At 37.7% G+C, this 23015-nt stretch overlaps 2 protein-coding genes across 5 annotated transcripts in view; one reads left to right on the forward strand and one right to left on the reverse strand.

The window, feature by feature from the left end:
• Window positions 1–10388, reverse strand: part of LOC146489558 (monocarboxylate transporter 10-like) — a 32412-nt gene extending 22024 nt beyond the window's left edge. The window contains exons 1-5 of one of the 4 annotated variants that reach the window (XM_085109524.1): window positions 10213–10388; window positions 8705–8918; window positions 4352–4938; window positions 3376–3745; window positions 951–2127 (exon numbers count right to left, since the gene is read on the reverse strand). In XM_085109524.1, coding sequence (XP_084965650.1) covers window positions 1952–2127; window positions 3376–3745; window positions 4352–4938; window positions 8705–8909 — 1338 coding nt within the window. In that variant the 5' untranslated portion in view covers window positions 8910–8918; window positions 10213–10388 and the 3' untranslated portion in view covers window positions 951–1951. Of the gene's footprint in view, window positions 1–950; window positions 2128–3375; window positions 3746–4351; window positions 4939–8704; window positions 9234–9253; window positions 9729–10212 lie in introns of those variants that run through there. The other 3 variants (XM_085109518.1, XR_014864696.1, XM_085109506.1) reach the window with 3 other exon arrangements.
• A 431-nt stretch (window positions 10389–10819) lies between these two features.
• On the forward strand, window positions 10820–22438 carry LOC146489561 (monocarboxylate transporter 6-like). The gene is made up of 4 exons (XM_085109557.1): window positions 10820–11165; window positions 16512–17098; window positions 17816–18185; window positions 21616–22438. The coding sequence occupies exons 1-4, from the start codon at window positions 10967–10969 to the stop codon at window positions 21789–21791; spliced, it is 1332 nt and encodes a 443-aa protein (XP_084965683.1). The 5' UTR covers window positions 10820–10966; the 3' UTR covers window positions 21792–22438.
• The last annotated feature ends 577 nt before the right edge of the window (window positions 22439–23015 follow it).

Below are 23015 nucleotides of genomic sequence, written 5' to 3' on the forward strand. Positions count from 1 at the left end.
TTTAATTTCAGGCTAATTCGAAGCAACTCAATCGCCAGAAATTACATCTTTCGCGTCTCTTCTATCTATGCTCAAGGCACTATATCTCATAGAACACTCGCGTTCATTGTCTAAAACCCTTACATAGTCACCGACTCCTTGAAAACTGAACAACTCGTGCAAATAACGCAGAAGTGCAATATCGACATTAATTTAATTAAATTGTTTACAACACTTTCCTTCCGCTTCCCGTGTATTTACTTTTGTGCGCGGTCAAAAACAAACAAAACTACTTAAAGGCTTTCATTTCTGTTTGGTCACGTAATTTGACTTCTTGGACATCACTATTTCTGTGCTCAACAGGAACATTACTGTGTTTGAAAGAAAAACTCTGATTGTTTACCTCGAGATTTTAAGTTCAAACCGCATACGGTACATCACTCTGGTTTCTTCCGACGATTTTGCATGCTCTAAAGACCATTGAATGGATTATTCTGCCCATAGATTATTCTGCCCATAATTCCAATAAAGTTTCTGTGGCCTCGTTAGACCGGGCAATTACGCGATTATTTTTGGTGATCTTTTGTTGTAATCTTCAGCAGCCGCCATTTTTGTGTAAGCAACAAATGCTCCGGCCTTCGATATCAGTATTGTCACTCGTCTCAAAAATTTTCGAAAAAATTAATTATTATCTACTTTATGATTACCTTCAGGATAATAGCCTCTTGAAGACGTACCAATCTGGCTTTCGATCAATGCACAGCACGCTATATTCGCTACGAATAGGCCCGGTTCATACGTCGAACTTTACATGAGCCGAACCTAATACCTATTAAGGTCGACCCAAATAATTAAGCTCGGCAGTTGATTCAGACGTCGAACCTAACTAAAGTCGAATATAATTAAAGCTAAAGTTTTCTGATTCGAACTTTTTTTTATCCTGTATGGGCTGTGCTCGAAACACAGTGGCGAGATCGTGAATTTTACAGGATTTGTAGCTGTTAGTTCTCGAGAATAGAGATCATTCAAAACCTCGTAATTCGCTAGTTATAAACGATGACCCGTCACGTTTATAATATGATGAAATGCAATCAAAAGCTTTTATTACTGTGATACATCTGAGGGAACAAAGTTTATTTAGCCAGGCCAAGTTAAGGTTAAGAGAAATAAAGTGACAAAAGTTGCTCGTACCTTCAGGCTCTTCTACATATGATTGAAAGTTCCTTCAATAGATTTCGCTGATAATTCCAAAGTTGAGACAAAGGCGGCAGAGTTCTCGCCACTGTTCGCAATTTTTTTTATAATCAGATGTATTTCTAAGTCACCTCTTCTTCAAAAAAAACAAGCAAGATTGGAATTTTCGAGACAATTATTGAGCAAGTTTTTGATAAATTACCAACAACTAGGGGTCCCAGGCTCCAAGCCCCGGTCAATGTAGATTTAATTTTTAAGCGGGCAATTCACCTAAACGCCATTTTTCTGCCACTTGACATGGCTTTAATGGCAATTTCTCATTCACGTTTCAAGCAATCCAAAAACCCTATCATTATCCCGTGAATCTGTGTTGTGGGGTATTTTGTGAATTTTTGGGTGATTTTTGGATATATTTGGGAGGAGTAGTTTTTTTTAGAAGGATTGGTTAAAGTAAGAGAAATAAGAAATATTGAAGATTTAGTGAAGTTTTAAAATTAGAGTTTGTATTTAATAATTAATAGACGGATACCAAGTTAGTCCACTAACAACCCGGGGTGCTCTTGCGTGGGTATCAACTGTCTGTTGGTGTTCCAAAAATCATTTTCTTTCTTCTATCCCTTGTTAAAACTTCTTTCAATTTCATTCAAATGTAAGTAGATTGCCCCCTTAAATCATTGAAGCAATGAAGCTATGGCCTTTTAAGTATATCCGTACATCCATCACACCTTTTTGAAACGTCCCTTTTCTAGCTGGGGCAAAACTCCTGTGTCCAGGGTTCTTAAAGTCCGCCTGTGCTTCTCTCTGGTAAAGTTTCTTCAATATTCTGTGGATGAATTCTAGACTTTTTGCAGTTGATAAATATTAATATCATTGGAATAAGATAGGCCGTCAACAGCGCACCTCCCGTCATGTAGAACGAATAAACATAGTTTCCCGTCTGATCGGCCATCAGACCTGTAAAAGAAGACCAAGATATATCATTCAGTTTCAAACGTTTTCGTTTCTCTGAATATTTTTTTGGATGTTTCCTCCTATAATTGGCCACCGATCGGTATTGTCAGCCCACTTAGTATATAGTGACTGTTTCAGTTGAGAGTGCTGAATTCAGGATTACCTCGATTAACTGTCTTTAACGTTTCTTGTTTCTTGTCGCTTAATCAGTAATTTTAGAATCTTATACATTTGACTCTGAGGAACATGTTTGATTTATTTTCCAGGAATAATAGGTTGACATTTAATACAGGTTTTCCTCCTGCAACCGGGATAACACAACAACAAAGTTTGCTCCAAGGAAAACATTTGTTTTCAGCTCTGGAATGCTGGAATTTGTAAAAGTTAATTGTCGTTGTGTGAACTGGCATTGGTGGAACGTGTTTCAGTGGAACTATGCCACAAATTTTTGTCCAAGGAAAACATTTGTTTTAGCTCTGGAATGCTGGATTTGTTAAAGTATTGTCTTTCGTGTGAACTGGTGTTGGGAGGACGTGTTTCAGTGGACAATGCCTGATAACTGCTTGACATAAATAAAGATTTAAAATGCATTTGCCAATAAGGTGAATAGGGAACTAAATTACGCAAGATAAGTGCGCATGCTAGCTTCTTGATGTCGTTGTGGAAGCCCAACCCAGTATTATTGATCTCTAAAAACCCTGTCGATTAAGGTCCTAACTAAACCGATTTTATATGGCCGAGGTGCAAAACTAAAGTAATTCATATTTAAGTAAACCCGAAGAGGGGTGTTGGTGAACAAGCTCTGAACATCAAAAGAGATAAGAACTTTGCCAAACATGGGTAAATTGTTGACTTCTTAATCGAATGTAAAAGAGTCAGAGGCATTGTACTATGATAGGAATATGTGGTTCAATAAGATGCCTTTTCATGGTGTGGCTGATCAGTTCGAAGAAGGCAAAGATATCAGTCTTGTTTATGGTCGGTGAGTAGATCGAATATGTCAAACCAAATTTGAGTGCTTCCATTTGATCTGCGGTGAGGTTGGTGAAGATAGATTCCTGCGGTGGGGTTGGGTGAAGATAGATTCTTGATGGTTTGCTTAGAAGTTAAATGGAGGACTGTGAACTTGAAATCTGCAAACCCAGCCCATAAGATAGAATAGGACGCAATATATCAACCCATTTCTATAATAATCACCAGGCCAACATTAACAGATCATGGTGGATGAATACTTAAAGAATGCTAACTCACCAGCAATAGGCCCGCCAGCCGCTGCAGCAAAAGAATAAAGCAAATTGTTGATGCAGAAAGAGGCTGTTATCCTTTGTACATCCACACAACTTAGCAAGATATAACACGTCGTTGCTTTAAAAACTCCATCGCTCAAGCCATAAGCAACGCTGAAGGCTATTAAATGCCAGTACTTCGTGGAGGATGGAAGCGCAAAGGCTGAGAGCCCAGCTAACAGCAAAGATGCTTGATAAATATAAACAGGATTAACAGATTTTTTGTTACACAACCTTCCTGTTACTAGCCGTGCAATGGATGAAGCAAGGCCAATGAAAATGAACAGGCGAGAGGCTTCCTGTGCTGGGATTCCAATATCTTCGGAAAATTTAACCTACGGAGAGAAATTAAAAGTAGCATCAAATGAATAAAACTGTTACCTGGTCATTACGTATTTAAAATAACATAAGTATCGTCACGTGGTTCTTAAGATGGTGTTCCTTTTTCTTTGAGCCGTCAGGACTGATGGCTTAACAACACTCACGTCTCCTTGTCAATCAGTTAGATGATAAACAAACTTGATGAGCGTCTTTCTGCGCTCTTGTCTGACGACATCAGCATTTCCTACACTCGATATTAACATTATCTTGTGATTGGCGGCTCTGACACAATATACACCGGGTATGTTCTAGGCACTCAAAGGCTTATTTCAAATAAGTCAAAAGTTGAATATACTTATTTCGTTTAAGAGTTCAATGTATGCCATGGAGTGCATTATTTTCGTGATATGACGAGATGTTTGCCCGTACCAAGCAAGTAACCATCCTCATTCCTCTCACAGAAAGCTTTTTTTTTATATTTATTTGCTGGAAGAACAATAAGAGTTGGGAGGTTACACTCATATATTAATAATGGACTAACCAAATTGATGCAGGGGAGTGATGATGTTAAAGAGAGCTAAATAAGATTTGGGTTACATATAAATAATTTATCAACTAACCAAATTGATGTAAATGATGTACATTCCAAAACTTCCAAACATTTGAGAAATCACTGCAGCAGTGAAAGTAGGAAATGTCCACACGCTGCAGTAAAAAGAGATTCCCTTTCTTTGCTCTACATCATTTGCATTGTTTGCTATTGTCCCGACTTGTGCTATTGCTTCTACGTTCGGGTTAAATGCCAGGCTGAGGATGCAGACCAAAGCGAAAGATGCTGTCATTATCCTTAAAGTGCCTCTCCAACCAAACGAGTCCAAAAGTACTTGAAGCAATGGCCCTGTGTATAGGACACCCAAGCTAGCACCTAATGCGACAATACCAGTAGCCATGGACAACTTTTCTTGAAAATATTGTCCAATTACGAGATAGCAAGAATTGTATATAAAAGAAGCTCCTAAGCCAAGCACCAGACTGTATGTGAAGTACATCAGAATGAGACTCTGAAGAAATGACGTCGATACCAAGCCCGTCACGCAGAGCACCGCTCCGAAGAATGTTGTAATTCGACAACCAAAGCGATCACAGAGGTAGCCAGCCAGCGGACTTGCAAACCAGAGCATCCCCAAAGTTGCGGAACCGACTAAAGCTGGAAATGATGACATGAATATCACTTCCGGAATATGCAATGAATGACGGATAATTCATTTGTAGAATAGCATCGTTCTGGGTAATGAGACTTGGCCATGTGGCAAGTAAAAAAAAAATTGGATATATATTGCTCTATAAAAAAGCGAGGGGGCGTATGTTTTTTATCTGTTGTTTCCAATCGTATGCTTTCTTTCAAGTTTAGTTTAGTTTAGTTTAGTTTATTGTTTTGCCATAAAAAAGTGTACAAATGCAAGTTGTTATTATTATTATTTCAACACTAATGGCGAGGAAGCCCAAGGGAAGGCACTGGGCTTATGAGGAATGGGCTCCCTCAGTTAAATAATTGAAACAAAGTATACACATGGGACCAAAATCAATGGAAGAGCTACAGTTAATCTGTTTTCAAAGATAATAAATAATGGAAACTTGGTGTATTTATTATGTGGCCTCCCCCAGGGATAGGTTGGAGTCCTTCGTTCAAATAACAAAGGTAAAGCCAGATGTTGTTAAAACACAATATTAACTTTGGTTTATTTTAACACGTGTAACACCAACGTAATGCGACATGCGATAAATCTCAATAGGTAGAGTGCGCTAAAAACGTCAATAGCACCCAAATATTAAATACTTCATTTTAAGATGTGGCCTGTCTAGCTGAAACCTCTCGTGATTTTCTTTTTGACTCAATGTATCATTGCAGAACGGATAGCAGTCCTCTAGAATTACTTAATCGACCTCACTCATGTTGCAAACAAAACAAAACGAAAAACTAACAAACAAAAACAGTGGATCAGTAAATGCAACTTGTACGGAACCTCTATTAACGATTCACAGGTTGGCTTATCATTCATAAAGACTAGACTGAAAACAGTTTCCTCTATATAGGCGTGAGATATCTTAGAATCATGCACCGCACGTATAGGACAGTTGATCAAGTTGTAGCTTCTGAGAGCGGGACAGAATTTACAGAATTCTCTTTGTACCTAATTGAGAGGAACTGTTTAGGAAGTGGAAGTATAACGTCTTTTGGTTTTTGTTCGTGACGCTTTTTTCCAATGGCAAATACCGTCACTTTATTTTCTATCCATGGTAATTTATTCGAAGGTGTGGGTTAAAATATTAAGATTGCTAAGCAATCGTACTGACGCTTGAAAATCCGTCATTGATGAATATGTAACGCGCTGATTCTTCGCAACCCTTTATGCGCACCCAGAGCATGATTCGCAGTTTAAAATAGGACAAAATATAAATCAAGTGGAGAACTTTGTAATCACCCGTAAAATCAGCATTTCATCTTTTGCTCTGTCTATGTCTGATTTGTTCTAATAGGCATTAAAGGCGGCACTTAAGGACTTTTAAAGACCACACCTCCCTGAATTTGAATTGGTGATACTTCACTGTCATTGATAAGTCGGCCATTGTAATACAACCATATTTGCTAAAGTTACCAAAACCGTGTAGGGATGATTGGCATCTTAGTGTGGTAACCGCGTAAGGTTTGCTGAGCAATGCGCAGTTTTCAGGCATGTGATTGCAAATGTATGGTGAAATTATCTCTGACGATGAAAAAGAAGCCGTTCAGGATGGATTGCCTTTAAAACGTCCAGGGGCTGGAAACTATCCGACCCAGGATAGCCCGCTTTAAAAAAGCCCATTTTACCTTTTTTTTTCTTTGCTTTCTCAGTGACCTTGTCTTTGCTGTGAATCATCACTTCCTTCTTTTAATTTTCAACCTAATTTATGATTACCGGAAGCTTAAAACACGAAAGCAGAACTGATTATTCTTTGGCCCAGATTGCCCACAGAAACATTTAATCAGAAGTATCATGGTTACTGTAGGGTACTGTTAAAACGCGTATACATTATTTGCACAGTACTTGCGCTCACGACTGTACTTAAACCAACCAGATCTGTAATGATTCGCTATGGCAGCGCATTTGAAACTCCAATACATAGAGCCGGACGTCATAACCATCTTGGTAAATCGGTTGCTACCATTACAGCACGAGGAATATTCATATTTTGGAATAACAGCATACCCAAATACGTGATGGTATCTTGACATGCGTGACTGCCGACTCAATATCATTAATATTCATCGCGATTTGATAATAGTTTCCTCTGTAGACGTCTTATGCTTAAAGTTGGCCTTTAGAGTGGTGTTAAGATATAACAAGTTATAGAATTTTTTCAGCTTTTTTTACTGTTATTAATTCATTTCTTGTCAATGCTTCTGTTAAAGGCCTGATAGTCTAACAGATAACACGGGATCATCTGATTCGGACATAAATAGCTTACTCACTGAGGGGCCCGTTTTTTGAAAGTCCCGGTAACCTACCGGGCCCGATAAGTATATTTTTCAATGTTTTTTCGCCGATTACACAGTTATTACAGACATGGTACTTGGCCAATGTTTTCATATTATTATAAGATTTTAAAATTTAGTATTCAAAGCAAACAAAAATTGACTTTTTCTAAGAAACATTTATCACCGAATACACTTATCGGGCCGGTAATAAGTTACCGGGACTTTTGAGAAACGGGCCCAAGGCGCTAAATTAATTTTATTTTCCATACAAATTAAAACACTTTTAATTTTGTTCTTAACGATTGGGCGTCTCCTAAAGTTTGTAACTGGTGCTTGTTCACTTGAGCAACATCAACAAAGTTTTGTAACCTGTTTTTCCCTTTTGTTTAACACTAAACTTAAGAGCTTTTTTTTTTTCTGAAATCTGAAGAGTACCGTATTGTTGGAAGCATAGTTAACTATGATGGAAGTTACATAAACTCAGGTATTACAAGATCAAGCCTTTCTCTCAGCTATTTAGTTGCATTGTTATTAATTTAATTCTGGCTAATGCATGTGTGAGCTTTAAAATACTAGCAGACATCGCTTGATCATCTGACGATTTCACCTTACTATAATAGGTTATTAATAACCTATTCACTATCATGCATATTCAACTTGCGACCTTTAGTTGCAAAATTCTTAAATTAAATCATCTCCCTAATGTGGTGTTTAAAATATTTCAAACATGACTGAAAATTAGTGCGTGAGGGCTAAAAAATAATAGTGGCTATAACAATTGTAGCTGGTGACTGTTTACACTGACTGTTTTATTGGGTGCGCCATTGTAAACATGCTTTCAGCATAGTTAATAAAAGGCAATGGTTATGAAGCCTGACAAACTTGTTATATGTTTTTGTTAGCATTCTTGACCTTGTACCAGCACAAACCAGAATATATAGATTTTAAAAGTGTTGGAGTACCGATCAATAGTCCCGTTAAGATATTCAACCGTATTGTGAACATTAAAATAAAGGACTGTGCTCGGTCGAAAGGAGATTGGATTGGAATATCCAATCCAATTCAGTATTTCCCACGATCCAGTGAAATTGTTGTGAACTGTAAATTTCGGTAAATCATTTAAATTTGCATAGCTCATATCGTCATAATAGACGTAAAGAAAATGCTCTCCAAATTAGCAGCTTCTTTCGTAAACTAAGAAATCCTTTTATCAGAATACATTCTCAGTAAAATACCTGCTAAGTGACCATTTGCCGAAATCGAACACACTCATCTGATCCCTTGGATGGACGTTTACAAGGGATTAGGATAAGCTATAATAAAGTGAACTGTTTAGAGAAAATGATTCCGCACGGCTTTTGCCGAAATGTCCAAGTTACGACAAGGTATTGTAATCACTAAATATATTTATATTTCAATATTTTAGAAATCTCACATCTACAGACTTGTCACTAACCTGTTCTTTCTCTTGTCTCGTCAAAATATTTCATCAACTCGGGAAACAGAACTCCAAAGCTGAGTGCAAAACCAAGGTTGAGAGCATTACAAACGGCTGATGAAATACATACCACCCAGGAGAAGATGCTGTCTTTGTAACGTTTGCCTTTGAAAAGCCTCTTTATTTTACCAAAGGTCTCCTCAGGATGCGGTTTAATATCCATTTGCTAAGCCTGAATAAGTTTCAAACAAAGTTATTACAAGAAAAGACGGTTGTTAGCGATCAACCGACGATCACAACACGATCACCCAAGTAAAGACCAAGACAAAATCATTGCGGGAAATTATGATCGAAATCTATGCTACGGGCCTAAGTAAAGTTTCGCATCAATGAAGACGTTTTATACTGAAGACGTTTTCTACTGAAGGCAAATGTAGGGCAGATAGGTTATTAATAACATAATTTAACGGTGAATAATAAAAAAGTGTTGTTTCCTTAAAATTACCATTAAACAGACTGTAAAAAAAAAAAGGGAAGAAAGAAAGAAAATGTGCTTTAAGAAGATACCTTTCTCAAGCGAACGCGGACACCTAACACGTTGTTAATATCGCTATTCTCAGATCTGTACCAAATGGACACATATCGTGTGACGTTTACCGGTGAAAATAAACTACATGAAAACTGTTGAATTTTTTATGACGTTTGTGAACGAGAAACCACAGCATGACCTAGCGACCTTGGTACTGGCTAAAGCTGTGAATGCAAAAATTTGAATATCGTTTTTACCCTCCTGTCTCACAAATTGGAAGCAAAAATGTTTTACAGGACTACAGGACACACCATGTCCATTTTCATGCAGTTCGGTTTGTGTACAAAGCTACTTTTTGGGGAACTTTCCGCATGAGCATGTATCTATAGTAATTTCTTACGTTCGATCAGTTAATCACTTTAAGAAAACAAACAGTTAGCAAATTTGTAAACTACCCCACATGCTAAAAAAGTCACTAAAAAATCTGACTTCCTGTCACGTACAGAAGTGCATGTTAATTGTTTATTGTCGCAGAATGCACACTATTCTGCATAATCCTTTATCGAAGTGTTGTACTAGATACAAAATGGATGACTCTTTTGATTAAATGCTTCTCAATGTTTCTCAGCAGCTTCTTAACGTTCTCAGTGACCAGTTAAGACACATACAAAGCCAGGTTTTTGTTGCCAGTGGAGTTGTCTTCTTTTATTTATCACTTGTCTTCAGACGTAATTTATTATGGCAAGACAATGAAACAACAGAATTGTGTTCTCGTACTGTTTGCTCCCTGACAAAGCAAACTTACACGTTTTTGAACTATCAGGACATATTGGCATGTAATTTAAAGCTGCATTTAAAATAAGCTTAAGATTTGGCCGGTCACATCGTTCTATAATCATTGCGCAATAAATGTTTTCTTCATGCTTGAATGATGCACGAAACCGAGACAAGTATGTTGTGATATTGGCCTCATCCCGATGCACCAAAAAATACCTACTCTTGCTATCCGTCGCTCTCTTTCACTTTGCTAATAGTCGTCTCCGCTTTTTTGTTTTCGTTCTCTCTCCCTCTCATTCTCTTCTTTCCATGTTTGCCGACGTATCCAACGAAAACATATAAATTGACTTTGTATTTTGTATTCTTTAGCATTTTTGTTGCATGCAACTAACACGGACGCATTAGCATTGTGGGATTGCGTAAGAACGGAGGGTCGGACGTCATCACGGAACTATAATTTCTCGCATTCACGGGTTAGAAAATTATCTTTGCTATTGAGCTCCGCTGTGAACTATCGTTTAAGTTTAAACCAAAACAGTAACTAAATGGAACTGTTTTTCAGTTATTCCTGACTAATTAACCACAACTGTCGGGCTTTCCCAGTAGCAAACTCATTCATCCATTCTCCTACCTTTCGCCTTCCAAAAGAATTCAACCTTTTTGTTCGTTTGTTTGTTTGTTTGTTTTTGTTTGCAACACTTTACTGATTTTGACGTTCGATACTGCTCGCGTGAACATACGCGAAGTCACGTTTCTTAAGTGTATGCCTTAATGGCAACACAATAGTTAGAGTTGGGGTCGAGTGGAAAGAGTGCAGAATCGCGTTTCTTTGATCTTGAGTGCCTTCATTTAGCCCCGTGGGCTATAATTTCAATTTGACACGTCTGTGTAATGTTATCATGGTGTGATCGCTGCTCATCGATTTCAACTACTATTTCCTCTAACGTTGGGAGAAAATCGTCCAAACATAGGAAATGGATAGAAAACGAGATCCTGATACAAGCAAAGTAAAGAGGCTTTTCATAGGCAAACGTTTCAAAGACAGCTCCTCTTCCTGGGCGGTGTGTATTTCGTCAGCAGTTTGTAATGCTATCAACCTTGGCTTTGCACTCAGCTTTGGAGTTCTGTTTCCCGAGTTGATGAAATATTTTGATGAAACAAGAGAGAGAACAGGTTAGTGACAAGTCTGTAGATATGAGATTTCTAAAATATTGAAATATAAATATCTTTAGTGATTACGTAATTACTTTGTCGTAACTTCAACACCTCGGTAAACCCAGCGCAGAATCACTTCCTCTAAACAGTTCACATTATTATAGTTTATTCTAATCCCTCGTAAACGTCCATCTAAGGGAACAGGTGATTGTGCGAGGGATCAAGGGATGAGTCAGCTTTGCGGTTCTGTTTTCTGAGTTGATGAAATATTTTGATTTGACAAGATTAAGAACAGGTTATTGACGACAGTTTCTTGTCAAACGACCTCCCAAATGTTGGAATATAAATATCTTTAGTAATTCCACGGTTAGGAACTCTGTGGTACCTTAAAAGTCTTTGCAAACCGGCGTGGAATCAGTTTTCATAAACTGTTCACTTTATTACAGTTCATTCTAATCCCTCGTAAACGTCCATCTAATGAGGGGAGTGCATATGTTCGCTTTCGGCAAATTGTCGCTTAGCAGATGTATTCTGATAAGGTAAGGTAACCACCTTACGACAGTAGATGCTAATGTGTTTCTTTTAAATGTACAAGTTACCGGCTAAGAAACAATTCAAACATAGGTTTTACCGAGTGAGAGCTCGATCCACTGGTTTCACTTCGTTGCGCGAAATTATTGAATTAAATACAGACAATAGTACTGAATAATGATATACCCCTTAGTTTACCGAAGGATGTTTAAGCGCGCGCCATAAAACAGTCATCAGGAAGATGAAGTTAAGAAAGACAAGTCACAAGTTGAATGCTAGAGGCTTAATGTGTTTAAAATAACAGGAAAGATAAAACGTTTTAATTAGCATGACAAGCGCCTAGTGAGTAAGTTATTAATAGAAGGAAGCAAATTGTCAAGTGATGTCCGTTAGTCTTGTAAGGCCTTTAAACATGCAACAACAATTAAAATAAATAAGCTGAAAGAAAATCTTCATATATATCACTTGGATCAGTACGGTTCTTCTCAAATTTTCAATTTGGATACTGCTCATGCGAACACGTACGACGCATAAACTTTAGATTGAGAGGTTCAAAACAATTTGCATGATAACAAAAAGCGCCTGGTGGGTAAATTATTTATGCGCTGAATCGGATGATCGCGCGATGTCTGTTGGTTTATTAAAACTTTTAATGATGCATTGACAAGAAATGACTTAATAACTGTTAAAAAGCTGAAAGAAATAATTATTTTCTGCAAAACTTCAAGTTTGTTGGAAAACAGTGCGGAACTTTGCCGATGTTGAGTCTTGGACTTTAGAAGAGGCTCAATCGTTTGAAATAATAGGGACTAGAAAGAGTTTCAATTATTCTCCTGGTGTGTAAGTTATTAATATACCGTCTGAAATGATCGCACGATGTCTGTTAGTCTATTAAAACTTTTTTACAGATGCACTGACAAGAAATGAATTAATGACAGAAAGTCTAGATCTTGTAAGATATAAACGCCACTTTAGCAATGAATTTTAATAATTTACATTGAGTCGGCAGCCACGCATGTCAAGATAATGCCAACCGTACTTTGGGCGAGCAATTATGCCAAAATATGAACATTCCTCGTGCTGTTATAGTAGAAACCGATACCTAAGGATGTCATGACAGTTAACTCAATATGGACGGTTTACTGAGAAATCGAGAAATCCAAGATGGCGGATGCAACATGGCGTAATCGTCTAATTTTGACACCAACGGGTTTTTATGTATCGTTTTCCTCCAGGTTTCATTGTAATAGCTTTAATGCTCTTAAGCGAACCCTGAAAAGCCCGAGATAACGATAATTGTCGTGTTTGATATATGGTCATCCGATTATTGCTTTAACCAATTGGTTCGGTCAGAATTTAAGGGTGGATATAATTGCGGTACAAGTGCGAACTTATCGTAATTTCTACGTCGGCCTAAAACACATTTAGGGGGCCTTGAGTGTCAGAAACTAATAGCTTTAATTAACAAAACACTTTCTCTGTACGTACGTTATAAACTTTGGTACATTTCTCTGTCGTCCTCTGCAAAACAACGACGTGAAATGACCACATTCAAGGTTTTATGCATAACATGAACGCATGAAAATTACTTTTCCCTCGTCTTTCTGAACTTTAAAGCCGCCCCTACGGCCTTAGCTTCTTGATAGTTCGCACACTTTACACAAACTAAATGAGTAGAAATCATCGCCAATTTATTCAGAAAACGCGAAGGTAATTTCTAAGTACCGTTCTCGATGGCGTCGTCGTCTTCTCTGCTTAACGTCCCCATTGATAAAAATCTTGACAGTTAATTATATAACGCACTATAGTTCTACTACTGCATTAAAAATTGTACTGTGGGCCTTGCAAACCAATGAGTTCGTTCCCATTTACGTCATACTTTTACCTTTAAGTCCGATTATCCATTCGATATATTTTATGCATTTCTTTTTTGTAGGTTAATTAGGTAATAGTTTAGCCACACACAACCCCTCAAGCATGTAATGCCTTTATTCTCATCGTTTTTAGATAAAGAATCTTACTTAATCAGCTGTCAACAATAACTGAGGCAATGTTACTATCACAGATGAATGAAAAAATGTTCCCTAATGCTCTTGATTGGTGACGATTAAGTTGGATATAAGCATTAACAAAAATATGTAGACTTAAGTTTTTTTTTAGTTTCAGCTTTCACACATTACTGTTACTTTCACTAATGAGAATTGACAACTGAATATTCAAAACATTGAGCCAATAACTACACCAACTGAAATCAAATTTGAAGAAAATTTAATGAAAGGTAGTTCTATATTACTGGTATAATTAACTTACAATGAAAAGTATATTTCTCGAAAGTGACGCGAACTGGTGTATTTAACAATTTTTCCACGAGAGCGAATTAGATATGAGGTGATAGATAGGCGTCAAAGGGCGTAGCACTGACTTGGCTATAGTCATCCCATATCCAACAAGCGTGAGCGCAATAACTGTTTTATTAAAACTATCAAGAATATTGCCGATTTCGCAACAATTTAATGGTCGCTGTTTCTCTATCCGGCATGCTATAATGGCTCATATATCATTATGCGGAGCCAATCAAATCCCTGGAATCCCTAGTCATTGTTTATCGCTAAGGCAAATGTTAAGAAAAAAAAAACATTTACTTCTTGATTTGGAGACAATTAATGTGATATGAAACGCATGCCGTCATCAATGTGCTGCTATATTGTAACATTGGTATCAATAAACTCAACATGTTTGGAAAGTTTAATCAACCTTTGTTATTACCTTCCCAGATCTGATTTTTTAGCGGTGATTTAGAAATTTTCCATTTTTCTTATCATTTTTTTTTAGATTTTAACGTTGGATCATGCCCTGAGTAGGCATATGAGATATATGCGGCTAAATCATTGCCTTATCGTTTTGTGGGATTCATCAATGGCAGAGTTTCCACTTCTGAAGCATGCGTCCATGCACTTGTGTAGAGATTTTTGAGGACAAAACACGTTTATGCAATAAGCTGTTTATATCTGGGTGAAGGAAGAACCAGTTAAGGTCGTCTGTACGCTGTAAAATTGAAAAAAAAGCATGCCACCGATTTATCGTATATTAAACCTTGTTCCATTTGCTTTTTTACCTTGACGGGTATAACCCAAATTAATTAACTGTTAACATACTATCCTAAACCTTAAATATAATAGTAATAATAATAATAATAATAATAATAATAATAATAATAATAATAATAATAACAATAACAATAACAATAACAAAAACTCTGATTATGACAATAATGGACGGGCCCCGTTCTGCCTCGCATGAGACAACCATGTTTTCCAGTTTTACTACAGGCTTAAGCAATGCTGAGAGCAAAAGATTCACGTAGTCAACGCACAAAATGCTCTTTTAGAACCGCAAGTAAGCCAAATATCTGGAAAGTTAAACACCGGCCTTTGTCAGAAACTAAACACTTTGACCTTAGCTGGCATCAGGATCGAAAATCCTCTTGCGCCATTGGCTCGCTTAAAAGATACACCATTGGTTCAAACTCAACAACCAATAAGAAAGCAGGCGCAAAATTTCGATCCGCCCAACGGTCAAAGAGGATATATAAACTCAAAACAGCATAATTTGCTCCGACGCTGACAGAACTTTCAGTGGCAACTGATGAGATTCATAGAGAATCGAAACTGCAGTCTTGCCTGAGAAAAAACACTAAACACTTGTCAGAAGAAATCGCTGAAGCATCCTAGAGACTCCCATGACAGTTACTGACTGTCTTAACTTTGAATATCTGCCGGATGCGAGCCAACGCACAAAACAATGGAGATACATGTCAGCTCCAAGAACATAATACTCGTCTTTCAGTCACGAACTGAGCAACAGAGCTGAAAACAACTGCAAGATGCCAAAGCTCTCAAAAGCCAGAGACAACAGTAATCAACTTTGTAAAGACGTGGATCTGATAGAATATCATATACGTGATAAACGAACACCCTGCAATCTCACCGCAGGTTATAGCAACAACTTGAAATCACGAGTAAGGAATTCCACGGATCCTATGTCTTCCTAGATGACATATATTTAGCGCTGCCTCCTAAAGACACGGATCTATTAGACTCTCATATACGTGATAAACGAACAGCCTGCAATCTCACTGCAGATAAGCATGAAATCACGAGTCAGTTAAGAAATCCCCGGATCCTATGTCTTCATAAATAGCATTTATTTAGCGCTGTCTGATATCTTGCAGTTAATCCGAGCCGGTGAACCTAAACAAATGCCACAGAGCTAGCATATCCAATGGCATATGAAGAACTTCTCCTAACGGCTCAGAATGATCATAAAGAAAATCTCCATTCAGTATATTTGAGTTTTTCCCTTCATGATCAAGATTAACATCTCATGAAGCAGAGATACGCTATAAAGGCTTTAAGACCAATCTTTTAGCGAACTGCAGGAGTCGTGCAGGCCCGTCAACACTTTTAAACTCTGACAATAACAATAACAATAGCAATAGCAATAACAATAACAATAACAATAATAATAATAATAATAATAATAATAATAATAATAACAATAACAATAACAATAACAATAATAATAATAACAATAACAATAACAATAACAATAACAATAACAATAACAATAACAATAACAATAACAATAACAATAGCAATAGCAATAGCAATAACAATAACAATAACAATAATAATAATAATAATAATAATAATAATAATAATAATAATAGTGATACAAGGCCTCGTTACTTCAGACAAATAATTAATGCTAAAAAAAGAAACTATTTTTGGGGAATAATTTCATATTGAGTGAAATTTATGCCATCATTTTCAGCTTTGGTCGGCTCAGCAACTTTGGGGATGCTATGGTTTGCAAGCCCGTTGGCTGGCTATCTCTGCGATCGCTTTGGTTGTCGAATAACAACTTTTATCGGTGCCGTACTATGCATGACGGGTTTGGTATCGACGTCATTTGTTCAGAACCTCGCTCTGATGTACTTCACTTACAGTTTGGTGCTCGGCTTGGGAGCATGTTTTATCTACAATTCTTGCTATCTCGTAATTGGACAATATTTTCAAGAAAAGTTGTCCATGGCTACCGGTATTTTAGCATTGGGTGCAAGCTTGGGTGTTCTTTACACAGGACCATTGCTTCAAGTACTTTTGGACTCGTTTGGATGGAGAGGCACGTTAAGAATAATGACAGCATCTTTCGCTATGGTCTGTATTCTCAGCCTGGCTTTCAACCCGAACGTTGAAAACGTAACACTGGTCGAGACAATAGCAAGCAATGGGAATAATGCTGAACGAAGAAAGGGAATCTCTTTGTACTGCAGCGTGTGGAAATTTCCTACGTTCGCTGTTGTCGTGATTTCTCTAATGTTTGGAAGTTTCGGAATGTACATCCCCTACATCAACTTGGTTAGTCCATTATTTGTATGTAGCACAACTCTTATTTTCTTGCCCGTTTATCCATGCCAGTGGATATAAAATATCGTTATCCAGCGGATAAAGTGTACTCCAGCTAATACATTTTATCAGCTGGATAACAACGTATCCGCTGGATAAAGTTATCGGCTCTTTGAACAACCGGGGTCAGATAGAGACAATAAATTTTTCTCAGAGAGGAGAACTAGTGAGGGTGATAACTTACTTGCTACGAGAGAAATTCACGCACCATATGGCATAGCGAAAACCCAAAAAGCAAGCAAAGTGTTGCAGTTTTAAAGTTAGCCATGAAGCCTTGAATTATGACAGAGAAGTTATGACAAAGATCAATTTATGACCAAGTAATGACCAAGTTATGACTGTATTATCACCAAAGTAACCCCTTTATATAACCTTTCGCAACCAACGGCAACACGTGATGATTTTATTGAACCTATCTGAATTCGTAGCAATCACATGTTCGCCGTGTCAGCCAGGTGCAGGAAAACTCTTGCGATCAAGATACTATCGGCTTTGTTTGACACGTATCTGGTTGAGAAAAAGACGTATATTTTTAAACGCATCAAACACCATATCAAGGTAAACTCAAAAGTAAACAAAACACCTTGTTAAAAACCACTATGATTAGTGTAAGTTATTTTCAAGATTGACAAGGTGACATTTAGTATGATGCTACTTTTGTTTCGACAGGTTAAGTTCTCCGAAGATATTGGAATCACGGCACAAGAGGCCTCTCGCCTGTTCATTTTCATCGGTCTTGCTTCATCGGTTGCACGGCCGGTATCAGGAAGGTTGTGTAACGAGAAAAGCCTGAACCCCGTTCACATTTATCAGGCATCTATGCTGTTAGCTGGCCTCTCCGCATTTGTGCTTCCGTTTTCGGCAAAGTACTGGCATTTAATAGCCTTTAGCGTTGCATATGGCTTGAGCGATGGAGTTTTTATAACAACACAATGTTACATTTTGCTAAGTTGTGTGGATGTACAGAGAAGGACAGCTTCCTTTTGTATTAACAATGTGCTTTATTCTTTTGCTGCAACGGCTGGCGGGCCTATAGCTGGTGAGTTGCTGTTCTTAAATATCCATTCATCATAGTCTTAATTCGCATCGTGTTTTCTGAGGCTCGATTTTTGGTCCCAGAAGTGCATATGAAATGAATTTATAATGCTTTCTTTCTTTCCTTTTCTTTTTTTTTTTTTTTTTTTTTTCACAGAAATCTTTTTTTTTTTTTTAGGTATTAACTCTATTCCCTCAGGGCCTTTTTGAGTTATTGAGCCAGGGATGAGACAAAACCTTCGTAACTTGAAGAGCATATAAAAAGAAATCTTCAAAACTTGAGGGTAAATAGTAGGCCCACAGCTGTCATATCAGTCATATCACGGGAAAATTACGTCTTTGATTCTTTGCAGCCGCCATCTTGGATATGTGATCTTGAATTTCTCCAAAACCTCAGAAAACCGTTTAAAGTGACCCAAATTTAATCAGTGCCAGTAAGGCAATGCTAAAATGGCGTATGAACTTAACAAAGATAAATTTCAGAAAAAAAAGTCAGAATGATTGACCGCGTTTAGTTTTTTATTAAAGCAAAGGTAGAAAGGGTACTTTGTCCACATCCTCTTCTCTGAGAAAGGTGATAGACGGGCAGTGATAGTTATTTTCTCCTAAAAATCGGACTTTTTTCTCTTTATCGACAAAAAGAAAAATTTGACCGCATTGGAGAGTCTGAAGGCGAATTGTGACGTCAGAAATAATGCGATACCACTGCTTAAGATAAGGACTTGAAACTTCAAGTTTTCCTTAAATAGAAAATAAGAATTTCTTTTTCTGGTGCTTACTCCAATTAAAAACGGAATTATAATTAACAATTATTCCATGAGCGCGCGTTGGATATGAGATGGTAAATAGCCAACGAGGCGCGAAGCGCCGAGTTGGCTATAACTAATCTCATATCCAACAAGCGCGAATGGAATAATTGTTTTATTAAATTCTCCGCGTTTGGACATTGCTGTTGAAGTTTACTGAATTTTTATATTTTAAAGGATGTTGAGGCAACCTCCGACCAAAGCGCGCGAAACCTAATGATCACATGACATGCGCAGCGCTTTGCAAACGGAGTTGAATGAAAAATCGAAAGCGAAGAAAATCGGACACAGTCGGACATCTAAAATTCAAGAAACGTTTAAATGTACGAATTATAACCTTTCTGAGACTAGCATTCAAGTGCTTTTGAAGTTCCAGCTCATCGAGAAGCGTAATAGTTGTGCACATTTGAGCAAATGTTTTGATGTGTGGTGCCAAGCGAAGGAAGAGATCAGGGCAAGGACGGCTTTTTTCATGCTGAACTGAATTCCTTGCGGACGATTTAAAACACTTCAGGCAAGTCTAAGTGTACGAGGTACAACCTCACTGAGACAAGCATTCAATGCAAGTTTTTAAACTTCAAGCTTATTTAAGAAGCGTAAGAGCTGTGCACATTAGTGCAAATGTTTTGCTGAGTGTTGCCGAGCGACGGAAACGAACATTATGGCCGCCGCTCGTACGGATTTCATAGATGAACAATCTAAAGTCCTCGTAAATTCGTAAAAACATAAAGGCAGGCATGAAGCTCTTCCTGAGAAATTTCTTCGATTGGCTTTAACCTCTTACCGCCAGGATTTGCGAGCCATCCTGAAATTTTTGAAGGTAACCGGTTGTTATTGTTGTTGTTATGTGATCTAAAAAATCGTAAAATCTTGCAATTTTGAAGATTTTAAAGGAAACTTCAGAGATACGTACCATTAAATAGTGTCATACCGAACTTTGTGCCCTTTATTGTTGTTATATTGAGATGGCATTGTTTGGTATTTCTTTCTTTTCCTTTTTTTTTTTTCTTACACTTTTCCGAAGAAACTTTTGCTTCCCGCCGAAATTTAGCTTAGCGACACCTGGGGCTTTCGTTTTCCATATAAGGTCAAACTACGGTATATGAGCTGATAACCGAGATTTAGTGAACCAATCAGAACGCTAGAAATGCAATATCCGAGGCTGAGAATTTAATAATTTGAAATATTCATGTTACAATGTAAGCCTGATGCCATCCACAACATAAGATAGTTGACCCATAAGGCCGAAACATGAAGCCACTTCAAGCATTAGCACTGTCCTTTGGATGGGATACTAGTCAATCTCAGGGTAACTGGCAACATTTTCTTGCCGGTTACGCCTGGAGGCAATGTACTCGATTAAGTATCGTGTTCAAGGAAACAATACATCATTGCAGAGCCCAACCTAATAAAAAGGAATAAAGGAAAATTCTGTCTTTCAAGAGAGTGGAACATTCGCATTTTCTGGGAACAGAAATGATCAAGTGGTCTATGCTATGGTTTAAGAAAGGTAATCGAGGCAATCCTGGTTTAAGTAACGCCAACTTAAACGGCCAGTAGACGCCGATGGCCAATGAGGCCGAATAGATTAATTAGGATTAATTTTCACGCCGCGCGTATTTTCGAAGCTTTCGCAATTTCAGTTGTGAAAACTTGAGAATACAAGTGAAAATTAGTCGTTAATTCTATTCGGCCTCATTGCGATTACGTGTTTATAACACAGAAAGAAAAATTTTCTTAAAACTATCGAGGCATTTCGTAAAACAGTCAGCCCCGGCCCGGAGTAATAACATTCACCCGTAAACAAAACAAACAAACAAACAAACAAACGATTCACCTGTTTCTTATCGTGCAAGGCAGACAAAACGAGAAAAGTTGATTGTTGTATAAATGTAATTAAAGGAAGATAAAAGTTTAATTCGTGAGCAAACTAACAACAATTTAACCAAATGTTAGCACCTGCACTGTGAAGCTTTCTACCGCTTGAAAATCACACGATTACAGATTAATAAAAATAGCAAACCGTGGGTCCAATGAAGGAACTTGCAGAGTAATTTCTTTCCCTGAATTAGATCTGCTCGTTTCCCCCATCAAAAGGGTACTGTTATTATTGTTCGGTTATCATTCGTTGGAAGAAAGCACTTGGTCGCGGCCATAATTGCTTTCAGTTTTTCAACCAAACAAATCTGCTCAAGTTTTTAGCTTTTGACACAAATAATCTCACGGCTTGCTGTTTCTTGTAAGAAACGAAAGTTAACCTTTAGGAATTTCCTTTGTAGCTGTATCACTTGATTTCCGAGTACTTTTGGCAAAGTCCAAAGAACCTAGTAGAAGTCGTTGTTGTCGCGGCACAAAATGAAGAAACCAACAAAATATAGAAATGGCGTGCACAGCCGATCACTGAGGAGCAATTATTTTCGCCTCTCCACCTCTCAACCAATCAAGAGTGAGTAATTTTGCCCTCGTTGAAAGGACCCGAGAAAAAATGTCCTCTGTTTCGACCATCGGCATTCAGTAATTTTGCCCTCTATGTTATAACATTAGGAAAAATCGAAAACTAAAATCCAGAAAAACGCAAGTTACTTTTAAGGGTCGCTTACAGCTACTATATATCCTCTTCTTTTGCAGGTCTGATGGCTGATCAGACAGGAAACTATGTTTATTCGTTCTACATGACGGGAGGTGCGCTGTTGACGGCATTTTTAATTCCCATGGTATTAACAGTTATCAACTACAGAAAGTCAAGAGTTCACCCCCAGAATTTTGAAGGAGCAGCGGCTGAGAGAAGAAACGACGGAGTTTGAAACCACGGACGTCCCGTTATTGAGCCACGGACGACAACCGATAATTGATTTTTTTTCCTTTATTCGTGCGTTTTCACGCCATCGCGTTTGTAACGTCAAACCACAGTCATCAACAATTCTTAGAGCTTTTCCGATTGCCGTCCGTGGCTCACGAACGTCTGTGCTTAAGCTCCCTATTATCAAATTAAACTTGGTGAACATCTGAAAACCAAAGATAAAAAACATTTACTTTAACGCTCCTCATTGCAGTACTGCAATTATTATGTAAGCCCTTTTTTTCCAAGTTGAACTCAGAGTTTAAGAATGTGCTAAGAAACTTACCCAAGCCTGAATTTGCAAAAGACTGTTATGTTTTCTATTTGCTTAAAAAGCCAGAAAATACGATATACAGTCAACTCTCGCCTTGACACCTCGCTATTACGGACATTCCGATAATACGGACAGCAGGCAAATCCTGGCGAAAATAAATTGAAGACGTTTGACTATAATAAATTCCCTTTATTATGGACCCACGCTGTTAATGATACTAACTCGCGGTCCCGAGGGTGTCTGCAATAAACTGTAGTTCACGTTCGTCTTTAAAAAGAAGTCTAGAGTACTAATTAAATGTGTGCATGTTACAATCAATACAGCTGGATATCAACATAGATAGTGTTTTATGGTTGTTTTAGAAGTGATTTACAGGTTTACCCTACATTACATCTTTCTTATCAACATTACAGTCCTGTATCCTAAAAATTAACCTCAAAGTTCAGAACGTGTAGCCTCATTGATGTTTCCACATAGTATATGTTTCAAGTCGTAAAAACAACAACTTTTACCAACCCACCTTCACAGCTTGTAAAAAAAAAAGGAAAAGTGGGTGTACAAAAACATAGGTAAACAAAATGTGAGACTTCCGACGGCGATATCCTTGTAGTTATGGAAAGACAAAGATATGGTCTTACTAATCATAAAATAAAATCATTTGGCCTGACGGTTTCAAGACCCTGTCGGCGCTTCCAAGTCTTCCAAGTCTTTGTCTTTCCATAACTACAAGAACATTGCTGTAGGAAGTCCCACGTTTGGCTTAGCTATATTTTTGTACACCATTTTTTTTTGTATATATACAAGCTCTGAAAGTGGGTTGGTAAAAGCTGCTGTTGTTACTTCTTGAAAAAAAAAATGTGGAAACATCATGATATTTAGTATAAGGGCGACTTGTGCTGGACAATCAATCGTAGT

This window comes from Pavona decussata, unplaced genomic scaffold (genome assembly GCF_977016875.1).
Source record: "Pavona decussata unplaced genomic scaffold, jaPavDecu1.1 SCAFFOLD_6, whole genome shotgun sequence".
In the NCBI taxonomy this organism is placed as follows: Eukaryota; Metazoa; Cnidaria; class Anthozoa; order Scleractinia; family Agariciidae; genus Pavona; species Pavona decussata.